This window comes from Elephantulus edwardii, unplaced genomic scaffold (genome assembly GCF_000299155.1).
Source record: "Elephantulus edwardii isolate Elephantulus edwardi_28Jun2011 unplaced genomic scaffold, EleEdw1.0 scaffold00041, whole genome shotgun sequence".
Classification (NCBI taxonomy): domain Eukaryota; kingdom Metazoa; phylum Chordata; class Mammalia; order Macroscelidea; family Macroscelididae; genus Elephantulus; species Elephantulus edwardii.
In genome coordinates, this window is record NW_006399791.1 from 10,556,124 (window position 1) to 10,570,096 (window position 13,973).

A 13,973-nucleotide genomic window follows, 5' to 3' on the forward strand; every position below is an offset into this window, starting at 1 on the left:
CATTATATGGTTATAGCATTTCACCTGTTATGCATACGTTCATCATGTAATTGTGAGCAGACAGAAATAGGTAACAGATGGTCTGAAATGTAAGCTTTTGTCTGTGTCTGTGGGGGATTTCAGAGAATAGGTGCCAGGAGGGCCTTTCCCCTTGATCTGCTGAATTCTCTCTGCTCCCTCCTTCTCCCACCCCCACGCAGGGCCCACGGGCCAGATGCCATGATCCTCGTGGATGGGCAGCCACGCCAGGCCAAGGGAGAGCTGGGACTCTCCCAAATGCTGCACATCGCCAGCCAGATCGCCTCGGGCATGGTGTACCTGGCCTCCCAGCACTTCGTGCACCGGGACCTGGCCACCAGGAACTGCCTGGTGGGAGCCAACCTACTCGTGAAGATTGGAGACTTTGGCATGTCGAGAGATGTCTACAGCACTGATTACTACAGGGTAAGGCGGCTTCCCCAGTGGCCGGGCTCCATGCAGAGCTAGCGCCTCGCTCACGTGTCTTTGTCCTTGTCCATTAACTCTGTTGCTCTGACACACACACACATATAAAAACACGTCATCACACACTCAGCAGCTCTCTTCTGGTCCTTCTGCCTGCAACTATTCTCTCCAAATCTTAGCCCCCTTACACTCTTGGGCACTTCGCTGGACTATATTCTTACATTGTAATGACATGTACATTGTGTTTTTACTTGCATCAGTGTCCATCATTCATACACACTCATACACACACATGAGCCCAGTTCAAGGCTACCTTTTATTATCTCCCAAGCGAGTCCCCGAGACAGCCTCAATGATCTGCTGACATGTGACACTTATATGGTTTCCAAAAAAAGTAGATTGTGTTGATAAACCAGAACCCAAAGTTAAAAAGCTTTGATGACTAGGGTCCCAGCAGAGTTGTCCAAATGGTTCGGGCTTGATGAGGAAAGAATGCACATTATCTGGTATCCATGTTGGAGAGGGGGGTCAGGTAGACCTCAGACAGAACTCCCAGTTGTGGAGGGAGACAGCATGTTTAGCCTCCCTTGCTTACTGTTGTCTGCTTCCCATTAACTGGAGGCTTATTATGCTTCTACCATTCTTTTATCCCTTCTCCTTGAGAGTCTCCTGCCAAGACATCATCTGAGTCTTTGTCAGGGGACAGATGAGTGACCAAGAATATCACTTATCCTAGAGAGGGGACTGTGCTATACACAGAGACACAAGGATGAGATCATTTATGCAAAGTTATTAGAGATGTCTTTACTATGTGGGGAATTTGCTTTGCAAATGGTACATAGGGGAAGAATATGGATTTCAAAGATAAGGAGGTTGTGGGCTGTGGTGTTTTTGGTTGGAGTGTGGCAATGAGTCAAACAGCCCCACAGATGAAAGCCCTGCTTTTTCTTGGTGGATCACAATGCTGAGAATTTGGGGGGTAGGGTATGAAGAACATCTCTCTATGGCCCTGCTAATATCTTTGTTTAAAACAAGATGCACTAAACATTCAAAGTAATTCCTCATCCTAGGAGGACATGGGAAGAGTGGTATTAAGGGATTGCAGCTATTCTCATGAAGCAAAATGTATATAAATGGGTGACGAGGAAGTGAATTTGTTCTGTATGTTTTCACCTGACTCACATAAAAGGTTAGGGGAAAATATGAGGAGAAAAAGTGTTGTCAATCTTAAACCCCTCTACGTGTGGGTGTAATCACATTTGGGCATAGAACTTTATTATGTGATTGAAATCATACCAAGCTTGTTGCTGTTTGCCATCGAGTTGGAACTGACCCATAGCTGACCATCCAGCAGGTTTTCAGAGACAGCTAATCACACGGGAGGAGATTGTCCTTCCTTCTCCCGTGGAGCAGCTGGTGGATTTGAGCCATGTGCCTTTGGGACTGCAGGACAGTTTCTTACCACCAGGCCACCAGAGTAGGGTGTGCAATATAAAAAGATCAGATGAGAAGCAGAGAGGGCAGTGCCTGTGGAGGGGCTTTACATGGCCCATGAGGTTCACCAACTAACAGGAGCTGAAGAGACACAGGCCTCTGAGCAGAGCCAGCAGAGACAAAGATTTCCTGAATTCAGACATCTGGCTTCCTAAGCTGTGAGAAAATAGATTTCTCTCTGCCAAAGACCAGAATAAGTAACCACTCAAGACACTTTGACCATAATCTAGAGAAAAGATGGGAACACTTTGATAATGTCATTTATAGTCTCAAAGTGACCTCAATCAGAGGATTCCAAATAATATGCCATCATGGGAGATCTTCAGGCCACGTGGACATGGCAGTGGGGAAAGCACACGGAATTGGACAACCCCTCCAGCCTCTTGCCATGTCCAGCATTCCCTGGGAATGAGGAAGGGAACCAGAAGCAGCAATAGCAGGGGCTGCCAGGGCAGTTCTGCTAGGAAATATCAAAGAAGAATCTCTCTTTAGTGTCTAAACCAATATTTTTAGTCATTTTTTAAAGCATCAGTGAAGAAGATACTAAGGGCACCTGGGTCTTGATTTGTTGAGTCTGGGTAGTGTTGGCACTCTTTAATTGCCTGTTCATTCTGTGGAATGGGGTCTGCTCGCCTGTCGAGCTGAGCTCAGATTTATGTTGGTGTTAATTTATAAGCACAGAGTGCCTCTTCTTTTTCTTCTGTGCAAGGCAGAAGTTTTGATTATGCCAAGTTGGTCCCCAAGTGGTTTTACCTAAGTCTTGAGAAACTTTGAGCAGAATGCGTGCAGAAGTGAGCCTTCAAACTTGCTTTGAAGTGTGCACTTGATCTTTCTTGCTTCTGGGTTTTAAAAAGGAGAATGGACTGTAATCACTTCTCCAAATGATCCTCCTTTGCCCTTGCCTTAACAATGGCCTACTGCTACTTTTTATTCCTGGTAGAGCTGCACAGAGTAATAATTTCCTCGACACAGTCCACCTCCTTTCTGTGGGTTCCAGGGCACAGTGGGACTTAAGGAAGGTGAAGAGAAAAAGGAAAATGCCCACAATCCAAGTACCCTCAATTATTTTTTTTTTTCATGAGTTCTAAGCCAGGTGTTAACTGAGGCAAATTGACTGGAAAATATATGCCTTTGTTTCAAAAGAAATATGAACGAAAAAAGGCTATCAATTGTAGTAAGATGTCAGCACATTATTGAAATAATTGCCTAGTCTTGCCGATGGTGGGTAGGTATTACAGCTTCTCAAAGACCAACAAAAATCATATCTTCACATTCATTTATTCCTAAATTCCTAATGTACCACAGTTCCCCTTCCACTCTCCTGTAGAACAAAAGGCAGAAGAAGTAGATTTACTTGAGATGCAGCAGCAATGACTCTGATATCTTATAATCCACATTGGTGTTCAACATGTGACGAATTCTTGGGCTTTACTCCACCCTAACACCACCATTCAGTAGTAACCTCAATGCACTTTCACTAATTTCAGCTCAAGTTTCCAATTTTTAAAATGAGGACTAAATTATTCACACAGCAATTATTTTTTTAGTGTTTTTTTGGGGTGGTTTTTAAGCTAAGCAAGTTAATTTGTTTTTTAAAAACCTGGGGTACAGTAGTTACTCTGTATTACTTAGTCCCTTTTCACATCGAAGGCAAGAAATTTCCAGGAATATTCTTATTTCTGGATCAGGTGAAGGGGCCTTTTGGCTTCTGTGTCGGGCAGATAGCAGAACCATGCGCTATTTCCCAAAGAGTAGGTACATTGTGTCTTGTTAGATCCCATCCAGTCAGCCCTGACTCACAGTCACCTTTGTCCATTGCCTGCCTGTCCTGTGCCATCTCTGAGATCTGGGATGTGTTTGAACTCCTTTGGTGGCGCTTGTGTAATCTCATGGACTTTCCCTCATTTTCACTCACCCCTCTACCTTCCCAAATATCATGTCCTTTTTTAGAGATTGGTGTATTCTCATGAATACTCTATGTAAGGAAGACAAGAGTTCACCATCCTTGCTTCTGAGGAACATCCTGGCTATATTTCAGACTGCTCTAGGAAAGCGGGCCTTGATGGCACAGGTTAAATCAGTTGTCTTCCATCTATCTCAGTGGTGGATGTGTCCAAGTCATCAGTCACTCCACAGGAGAAAGGTGTGGCACTCTGTCTGCTTCACTAAAAATTCTATGGGAACTCCATGGGGCAGTTCTGCTCTGCTCTGTTGGGGGACTGGGCTTGTCACTTTGAATTGCAATGAACTCAATGGCAGTGAGTAAAATTTCCTTAAGTGTTAACATAGATAGAAATACTGGGTCACTCTTCACAATCACTTGCTATGCATCAGAGAGCTAGACAATGACTAGGGATGATAGAATTGATACCTATGAGCTGTGGTGCTGGAGAAGAGTACTGAATAAACACCATGGACTGCTAAGAGAACAAACAAGTTCATCTTGGAGAGGATGAAACCATGCTCTTCCTCAGAAGCAAGGATTCTGAAGCTCCATCTGACATTCTTTGGACATGTTGCAAGGAAACACCAGTCCTTGGAGAAGGACGTCATGCTTGGAAGGGTGGAGGGACAGTGCCAGAGAGGAAGACCCTGCATGAGTCACTAACTCAGTGACTAGGGTAATGGTGGGCAGGTGTGTCAGAGACAATAAGGTTGGCACAGGATTGAGCAGGGTCGCTGTGAGTCACAAACGACTCACCAACACGTAATAACAACAACAGTGCTTGCCTGCCCCTCAGGTCAGTCAATGTTTAAATGATCTTGATCATGAATTCTTAGAGCTAAATCCAAGTCTGGGGAATTTATGTAAGATTCTTTTTGGAGTATATACTGACTGAAACTAGAGGGCAGTACAGTGGTTTATCAGACAATAAAAACAATGTGAACAAGTCTTTCTGTCCCCTGATACCCAGAGACAGTTTATGTTTCTCTGCTCCTGTCTGTTATTAACATTCACTGGGCCTAGGAGTTTGCTGGCTTCTCATACATACTGTACTCTCATTGTATTGGGTCAGAACCATCTCATAGCTGTCCCTCGGTTGGGTTTCTGAGACTAAATCACATAGGAGGAAAAGGCTTGTATTTCTCATGGAGCTGCTTGTGGATTTGAACTGGCAGAGAGGCATGGCCTTTGAGTTAACTCTCTAGGGCTAGGCCACCAGGGCTCCTTGCCTCGTGGCTGGTACAGCTGAATACAGGTGATACCAGTCTGCGCATGTGTTGTCTGTCCATGTCCGTCTGCCTGGCGTGTAGTCCAGAAGCTGCAGTGTGTCTGTCTGTGTCCGTCTGCCTGGGATGTAGTTCAGAGGCTGCAGTGTTTCTGTCCGTGTCCGTCTGCCTGGCATGTAGTCCAGAGGCTGCACAGCAGAGCAGAGGAGGAGTGATGAAGATGAACTCCTTGTATTCTTTTCTCGGTTTTAAATTCTTAAGACAAAGAGGCACCACCATCTGGCTCATTCACAAGTGGCATGCAAACGATTTACAAAGGTGAACTGCTCAATTTCCTGTTTCACATTTAGAGAAAGCCAACATTCCCTCGCAGAACACCAGGGGCAATTTGTTCTCCCTTCTTAAGAAGGTGCCTATAGACAAGACACCCTGTTCCTCAAATGGATCACTGTCTCATTGTTTCTGGGATTGCTTTTAAACCAGCTTTGACACCAGGGAAGTTTTTTTTGGTACCATTCTACTTCTCTTTGAACATTCAGAGGGCTAAGAGATTGGAGGTCAAACCTAGAATTGAAGTTCAAAGAGTTCTGGAGATGGGGAGGTTGTGATCCCAGAACCAAAACGCCCAGTTTCCAGATATTTTCATTTGTAGGAGGAGATGCTGTGCTGAGATAAGGAGACTTGAGAGTGGAAGGGGTCACACTTAACTCTCTCAAGTCCTGCGAGCCAGGAGTATGCATGTTCTCCTTATTCATTCTCCCCTCTCCAATGCCTGCATACTGTGAGGCACCTGCAGACACCAATAAGAACATGAGTGAAATCAGAGCAGGAGTTCAAAGTCAGGCAGGAAGCTGATCAGGCCAGACTAGGCGAAGCAGGTAATCTGCTGTGTGGAGTCTAGTAGCAGGTCTTGACTAGACAAGTAGATATGATGATGTTGTGTACCCTTGAGCTAGAACTGACCCATAGTTGACCCTCCAGTGGGTTTTCAGAGACAGTTCATTGAATGGGAGGAATTGCCCATTCTGCTCCCACAGAGCAGCTGGTGGACTCAAACCAGGCACCTTCGGGATTGCAGTGCAGCTTGTTTGCCACTAAGCCATCAAAGCTCCCAGTAGACATGGTATCGGGGACAATCTTGACAGGATGCAGCAGTGTTGTGGCCTGATTTAAGGATGACTCACTTAAGGTCCTTTTGGGAATGGAGCCAAGTGTCTAGAAGGTGGAGAGGGCAGGTGAGCCAAAATCCAGGCAGATGCAGATCTGGGGGACAGAAAGCAGATCCAGTAACTAGCTGGAAGCAAGGCCCATGTTTTAAATTGGGAATCCTAGAAACTTCTGGAAAGGATGATAACAGTGACATTTAAGATACAAGAATAACTGAGGAAAAGTTGATGGTGCTGGTGGAATCTTGAATTTTGTGAACGTGACGGTGCACCCATGACAGACTGAAAATTGCAGATTTTGGATCTACCTTGCCGGAGTCCTAATCTCCGCTCCTGCACTTAGCAGACATATGACCTTAAGCGAGTTATATAACCTTGCTGTGTCCCCATCTATAAAATGGACTTATAATGCCACCTTATGAATATGCTGTGGGGATTAAGAGTTAATAAATATAAAGCTCTTGGATGCTTCATAAATGTTAATGACTGCTATTATTACCAGAACTAAAATACAAATGTCTTCCTTCATTCCAAAGTGTATATTCTAAACAAGGATTATACAAGTACATTGGTTAAGGTGGCTGACTGCCATAACAACTAGATGCAGAATGATTCCAACACAAATAGAAACTCGGTGCTTTTTTTTTAATGTCAAATAACAGTACAGCGTGAGTAGGTGGACAGGTTGGAGGTCTGGCCGACCATGTGACTATTCAGGCTGAGGCACGCTCTGACTTCTTCCTCATATAGTTCCCTAGGTCACCACACTCATCATCCTCACTGCAGCCAGCTGGAAGGGGCAAGTGTGTAGGCATGCAAGAGGGATATTGTTAATGTCCTGTCACTTGTCCTCAGTGCAAGAACCCAGTCACATGGCCATGGTTGTTATAAGGGAGACTGAGACATGGATGGTCGTATGTCCCCAGAGAGATAAGAATGTGGATTGCATGGAATAACCAATACATTCTGCCACAGCGTGGATGACACAAATTCCATTCCTTTCTGAAATTCCATCCCAACCACATCTCATCCCACAGCTCATGTTTAACCACAGAGGATGGGACAAAATATTCTCGGCTTCATTGCCCATTTCCACCTTAAGCATCAAGATGATTATCATGACAGGCCGCCTAATTCTTTTAGGCTCTTAATGTTACATGACATTTATAAACAAGAGTGGACACTGGCCCACCAACCCTCTTGGTTCTTTCTCCTGAAAGCAGAAAAGAGAAACATAAAAATACACACAACATAGGGCCTAGATAGGTAAAGGGGGCAGGGAATGTTCTAAATGAAAAGGCATCTAAGTTATGTCTGGATAACTCATTTTAATAGATAAGAAACTACTGACACTCAAGAGAGAAACAAGAAGAAATATACACTAGCAAATCCATGACAAGATCTAGACAGTACCCCAAATTCTTGCTGAACAGCTTAGTGTGGCTGCAACATGCTTAAGTCCTTGATTTTAAAAGTCAAGTTCTCAGCCAGCAGAGGGCCCCAGGATGGGGGTTTAGGAACTCTACAATCCCGTGACATCACATGAACAGAGTTACGTTCTGGAGGCTTTTGGTTTGGTTTTGAGAGTCCATTCCCTTGCTACAAATGAGTCTCCCGGCAAGTTATCATGTGAGTCCTGGTACAACACAACAAGGACAAAAACAACCTACGCCTTTGGGGAAGTTCTTGATCCAACCATCTCCCAGAGTCTTCTGAGCAAGAACATTGATTGATTACTGAATCATTTATGCTGAGTCTGGGGCCCCTCAAAGTGTTCTTGGGAGGGGCCTTTAAGTAGAAGCTAAGTAATTGACAGTGTTTGAAGGAGACCCCTGCTCTGTGTAATAACTTTCAATTTACTTTCCCCTTTAAAAGCCGGTGATGACAGTGTAGGCCACCAACTTCCAGGCTTACCAGCTGACCCACCAGTAGGTTCTCCCTGCTCTTTTTGGGTTCAAGAAGTTCTGTAGTTAGCATCTGTCATTGCCCACCCCCCCAAAGTCTGAACCCATGGAGACAGAAAAGCCAAGCCAAGGAGATTATAACATACATTTGCCTCCTGATAGCACTGTTGAAGACAGTGGTCTTGAGGTGAAGCGAGAGAGGCCTTCCTCTTACTGAACCCCTAGGGAAGCTTTTCTGGCCCAGTTATGACAGCCTGGGAATACTGTAAGTTTTGGGTTCCGAAGGTAGACTTTTCTACACATTTCTACTTTCTGCTGGCAGGAAAATGCATATCAGAAAGGGAGAGGCTTTGTGGCCATTAGTTCTATTGCTCCAGTCAAATAAGGTGGCCTTCTCAGGGGCTGGCTAGGTTGTGATTGGAGGCTCCAAGGTATTACTCCATTCGCTATCTCAACCTTAGGAAACCGGAAACAATGTAAAGGGGGAAACGGCCCTTCCTGAGCTGCTGCTGCTGCTCCTCTCACTGCCATGGGTCCGTTCCAATGCATGGCTGACCCTCCAGCAGGTTTCCAAGGCTGTAATTGCACAGGTGGAGATGGCCCATCTTTCTCCCACAGAGTAGTTGGGGCGTGAGAACCAGCAGAGAAAGGTGGCCTTTCAATGAGCCTTGAAACTCTCTAATCTATGCCACCAGAACTCCCCTACCTGAACTTACTGCTGTTAGGTGTCAGCGAGTCAAATATAACTCATAGTACGACCTTTGAACAACAGACCTGAGCCTTGCCCCTATCCTGCTCCTCCTCGCCGTCTCTGATGTACTTGAGCCCATTGAAGTGGTGGCTGCCGAATCCAGAATAATGATGCCTTTCTCCAAGGTCAAAACCAGAGAGGCATAACCCACTGCCAAACTACATACAACAAGACCAGCAATTGGGCATTACTGCTCCTTGGGAATGTCCTGCATGGGGAGGGCTCAGCCTGACTTGGCCCCAGAGGTCCAGTTATTTTTGACTTTTTTTCCTGCATTGACTCAGGTACCAAGGAAGCAGAAAGTGCTGTCAAATGTCAGAAGATGGGGGTGGCAGGGGTCTAGTGCAGGGTATTAAGTGGTCAGGAAGCCTAGTTCATTGGGCCACGTTGCACTTTTGCTGTTTCTGAAACATCTTCATCATTTATGTAAAGAGAACAATGGGCAGATTTGCATTCCATTCCTGAGGAATGTGATTTTCTCAGTTCTTTTTTTTTAAATAAAAAAATACATTCTACTCTGGGGTAATTTTAGATTTACAGAAACTCTTCAGAGCATTACAGAGAGTTCCCATATACTCTCCACCTGCTTCCTCTAATGTTAGCATCATACATAAACCATGGTACATTTGTCAAAACTAGAAAATGAACATTGCTACACATTATTAAGTGAACAGTTTACGCAGACTTCTCCAGTTTTCCCTCCCATTAGAATCTTACAGCTGCACACTGCATTTGCAGTTGTGAATTACGGTGGGACTACTCCATAAGGTGGCCTGAACTGTTCTCTTTACAGGGATAGCTACCCTGTTCTCTCTCTCATGGAGACACTGGGTGGTTTTGAACTGCCAGCCTTTTGGTTTGCAGCCAACTGCTTATCTCTATTCCTCCCACCTGCTTGAATGCTGCATTTGTTGTTGTTAGATCTCATGGACTTTATTTTGACTCTTTGTGACCTCATCTGCACAGAGTAGAACGGTGTTAGAGGTTTTTCTAAACTGTAATATTCACAGCAAATGACGAGAGGGTCTTTTTCCCATAAAGTGCAGGGTGGGTATGAACCAACAACGTTCCAGTGAGCAGGCAAGGACTTAGCTGTTTTGTTCCAGGTGCTTCTTAGATCCAGCTATTTATATGGAGTCCCTGGCACATGGATTACATACTTGGGTGCTAATAGAAAGATCAGAGGATCAAGCTTATTTAGGGTTGTGTTAGGGGAAACAAAAAAATCCTGGTGAGCTTTCGCTGAAAACCAGCCAATGAAAACTCCTTGGACACACATGAGCCACCAGGAGTTGGAATCACCTTGGTGGCAGCTGGTTACTGATGTTTAAGGCACTGAGACTTCTGTAGATGAAGCAGCAATGAGTAGATCCAGTGTCCTGTGTGGCCTCTTCTTTGGCTCTCTCTGCCCCAGAACCACTCTGGATCACTGTTGAAAACACTATTGAAGACAACAGTTTTGCTGTGGACACAGGGGGTGGACACAAGTCAGTTACATCTTGAGTACCTTCATGAGACCCCCTAGTCCTGTGTGATTCATTGTGGAGGGCGTGGGTAGCTGTAAGAAATGTTCCTGTGCCACCAAAGCTCAGAGCTGCTGAAGAACCTTATTTTCTTAGAAACGAAGAACTTAGCTTCACATAGGAAGCCTTTAGAATTACGAGGCCACACCTTACCACAGTGGACAAGCTGGGCTTCATGTTCTCTGATGAGCTTTCCATAGGAAGTTAGAGGGAAGTCGAAGTTCTTCTTCAAGATTCTAAGTAATTTTCTTGTTCACTTCTCAGCGTTTGGTTGAAGGTGACTGGTGAAGGCCAGGGAGGGGATGAAGCCGTGGTAGAGACATTGAGGCAAAGCTCAGAGCTTTCCGTTAGAAATAGGAGTCTTCTGGTATATTCGTCTTGAGTGAATTCTGAAAAAAGTAGCTAAAATGCTAAGACCTAGTGAGCTGCACAGAGCTGCAGAGTGTATGAAACGGAGAAAGGTGTGTGGGATAGATTTATGCTAATTATACATATTACAACTTTGTTTCCTTGATTAAAGCCACAGGATTTGCATAGTAATTACCTACAAAATATCAAAAATTCTATAATGTAAAAATTTAAAACAAAAAAAAAAGCCTGGCAAGGGACAAGACTGATCTTCAGGACACTTTGGTCTCAGTGCCAGCTCTGCATCTGTATTGTTAATTAGAGACTCCACTCTCAACTGCAAATTCAAGTTTGGACTCCAGTTCTATGGTCTCTTTCAGGTTTTACATTCTATGGGACTTAAAAAGGAAAGCAAAACTGGTTGCCCTTGAGTTGATGCTGACACATGGCGGCCCCATGTGTGTTACGTGTAGAACTGCTGTGTCACTAGTGTTTCAACAGCTACGACCCTTCTGGAAGCACAGCAGCTCTCTTTTCTGAGACACCTCCAGCTGGGCTCAAGCCACTAACATTTGGTTGGCAGCCAGTGCTTAATTGATTGTGCCACCCAAGGGCTCCTTCTGTGGGGCGTAGTTTTGTGCTTCATAATAAACAAGCTGGATGCTTGATTTCTTTAGGGCAAGGAGCAGACAGGACAGAGGTACAAAGATTAAGCCAAAGTAATCTCAAACAGTCTCTATATACTATTGCTTGACCCTACTGCATGGGTTTTCAACGGTGCATTCTGTCTAAGCCATGCAATGGTTATATGCAATAGGTGCTATGGACCTATGGCTCAGGCATTCTACAAAGTACAGACATCAAGATAGAGAAGGCCTTGGTGTTTTCCACTGTTGGGCACTCCAGCAATGACCATGTAGAGAGCAAGAAGATCAGGAAGACATCATGATCTTAAGCTTTTTTTTTTTTTTCCAAATAGCTTGAGAAAGTTTATCCTGTAGAGTACCTTCCCTTTGTCTATGAGATCTTGGTTATTTTTGCCTAAATTTTAGCTAGACTTCAAGATTAGAAACCAAGCCTTGTGTTGACTATAACCTTGAAAATGTCTTGATCTTGCTTGCAGCCTGTGTGTATTGCATGCACATTAGACAGTTCCTGGTGTTCTTTGCTATCTTGGGCCTTCTATTTCATCACAAAAAAGCTAATCATAAAAATAGCAGTTTTTTGTCACTTTGTGGAAAGTAAGTCTTAAGATCCTGAGTGTGATCTGGAGTTTCATCTTGAAATTCTCCCATGACTTTATTGTACCTTACCTCTTCACTGTCTCCATGGTCAGTTAGAGAGTGCTACGTTTTGATTCCTACAGTTTTCATAGGCTGTGTTTTAGGCCCTGCTAGGTCTTTCTTCCTAGTCTGTCTTGGTCTGGAAGTTCTCCTGAAAAGTTTTCTGCATCTACAACATGCTAATAGACCTGTGCATGAGGCCCATTAATCAGGAATTATATTCAAGTCTCCTACATAGAAAGATGAGATTTATCACTAAATCACTTACCCATAGAGTTATATTATATGCATAGTATTCTAATACTTGTTCTTTGACTAGAACCTTACTAAAACATACCAACATACAAAACAGATGAACACAGAGCTGCTCTGATTGAAGTACAAGTGCATGGAACCACAGTCATTTTCTATCTCTTGTTTTCCCAGTTGTAGGGCTCATGTTGGACTTTGGGAGGAACTTCCCAGCCTACAGGGCTAAGCACTAAGACACCTTCAGCAGACTCTGTGATTGAACCCCAGGGTAGCTGTTCAGGCCACATACAACCATGAGAGTGATGACAACAGGAATGGTAGCATCAGGGAATCGGTGACTAGACATTCCTGCTTTTGAACCACATGCACTGTATTTTAATGCAAGTAATGCACTGCGTATTACATTTTTCTATGAGCACTGGAAGTGTTAATATGCATTATTTAAGTGATATGTTGTATGCAAAAAAAACAAGGTACTTCTCCTGCCTCTCTGCCATTTACAAGTTGATCAGAAAAGACTTCGTATCCAAACCAGTCAAAAGAGAAACACCCATTTTGCACATGCTGATGGAGCTTTCACACTAGCCTGGGCAAAGCCCCTCAGTGCCATACCTGGAGAGGAAGAGGGTTCCCTGAGACATACCAGAGAGGGAAGCAGTCAGGGAGCATGAGCCTCAAATTTTTTTTTGTTAATTTTAATGAAAGTTTACAGAGACTTAGGGTTTCCAGTCATTCATTGTTGCACTTTTCTCCCTGCCCACCCTTCCCCCCAATTCACTTTTCTCCTTGATGAGCAAAAGGAAAACTCTTTCATTGCTATGCAATCCCTCCCCCCAAGTCCACTGCACTGAGCTTCAGTTTTATAGATGAGGAAATAGAACCTGCCAGAGGCTTAGCAATGAGTTCAAGACCATGGGTTTGATGGTCAGGAAGAATTTTTATGTGGCCTTAGAAAACTTGTCCATGTTTATGTCTTCCTTTCCTTTGTACCAAATCCCCTAGCCATCAACAAAGTCCATGTTTGGGATCAATATTCAATTCAATTCCCCATGATGAACATGATGTGCATTCCTAAAGCAATTCTAACTTCACAGAGATTCTCAAACTCATTCAATAGAGTCAGAACCAGCTCAGGTTTTTGGGTTGGGGGTTTTTTTTCCATTTTATTTTATTATATTTTGTGTGTGTGCCGTCAAATCAGGTCTGACTGGTACAGAAGCAGATTGCCCCTCCTTCTCCAACAGAGCATCTGGTGGATTTGAACTTTACCAGCTCAGGTTTTTGAGAAGCTGTGAATTGTGGATCCAAACCACCAGAGAGGCATTCCACCTTTGGGTTAGAATCATAGGGACTGGAAACAAAATAAAAATTTGCAGCTCTTGCATATATAACAGGGAGAAAAATGCTGCAAAAGAGTTATATATTTCAAAATTAGTCAAAATCTCATATAGCTCATGAAATAACCTGACTCTTGAGAGGCTAACTGGCAGTCAATGGGTTGAATTTCAGAGGATATTCTGGCCAAAGGTTTTAACATGACTAAAGGTACAAAAGGCGTGTTGCCATGGGAAAGTCTGCTGTTAGGGACCTCTCCAAAGTACTGAAGAGCAATGGTGTCTCTCTGGAGACTAAGGTGC

The 13,973-nt window shown here is 44.0% G+C and overlaps 1 protein-coding gene across 3 annotated transcripts in view; it reads left to right on the top strand.

Annotated features, from left to right (window-relative positions):
* Positions 1 to 13,973, top strand: part of NTRK3 (neurotrophic tyrosine kinase, receptor, type 3) — a 620,856-nt gene that overhangs the window by 530,061 nt on the left and 76,822 nt on the right. For all 3 annotated transcript variants that reach the window (XM_006885182.1, XM_006885180.1, XM_006885181.1), the window contains one exon: positions 201 to 444. In XM_006885182.1, coding sequence (XP_006885244.1) covers positions 201 to 444 — 244 coding nt within the window. The remainder of the gene's footprint in view (positions 1 to 200; positions 445 to 13,973) is intronic.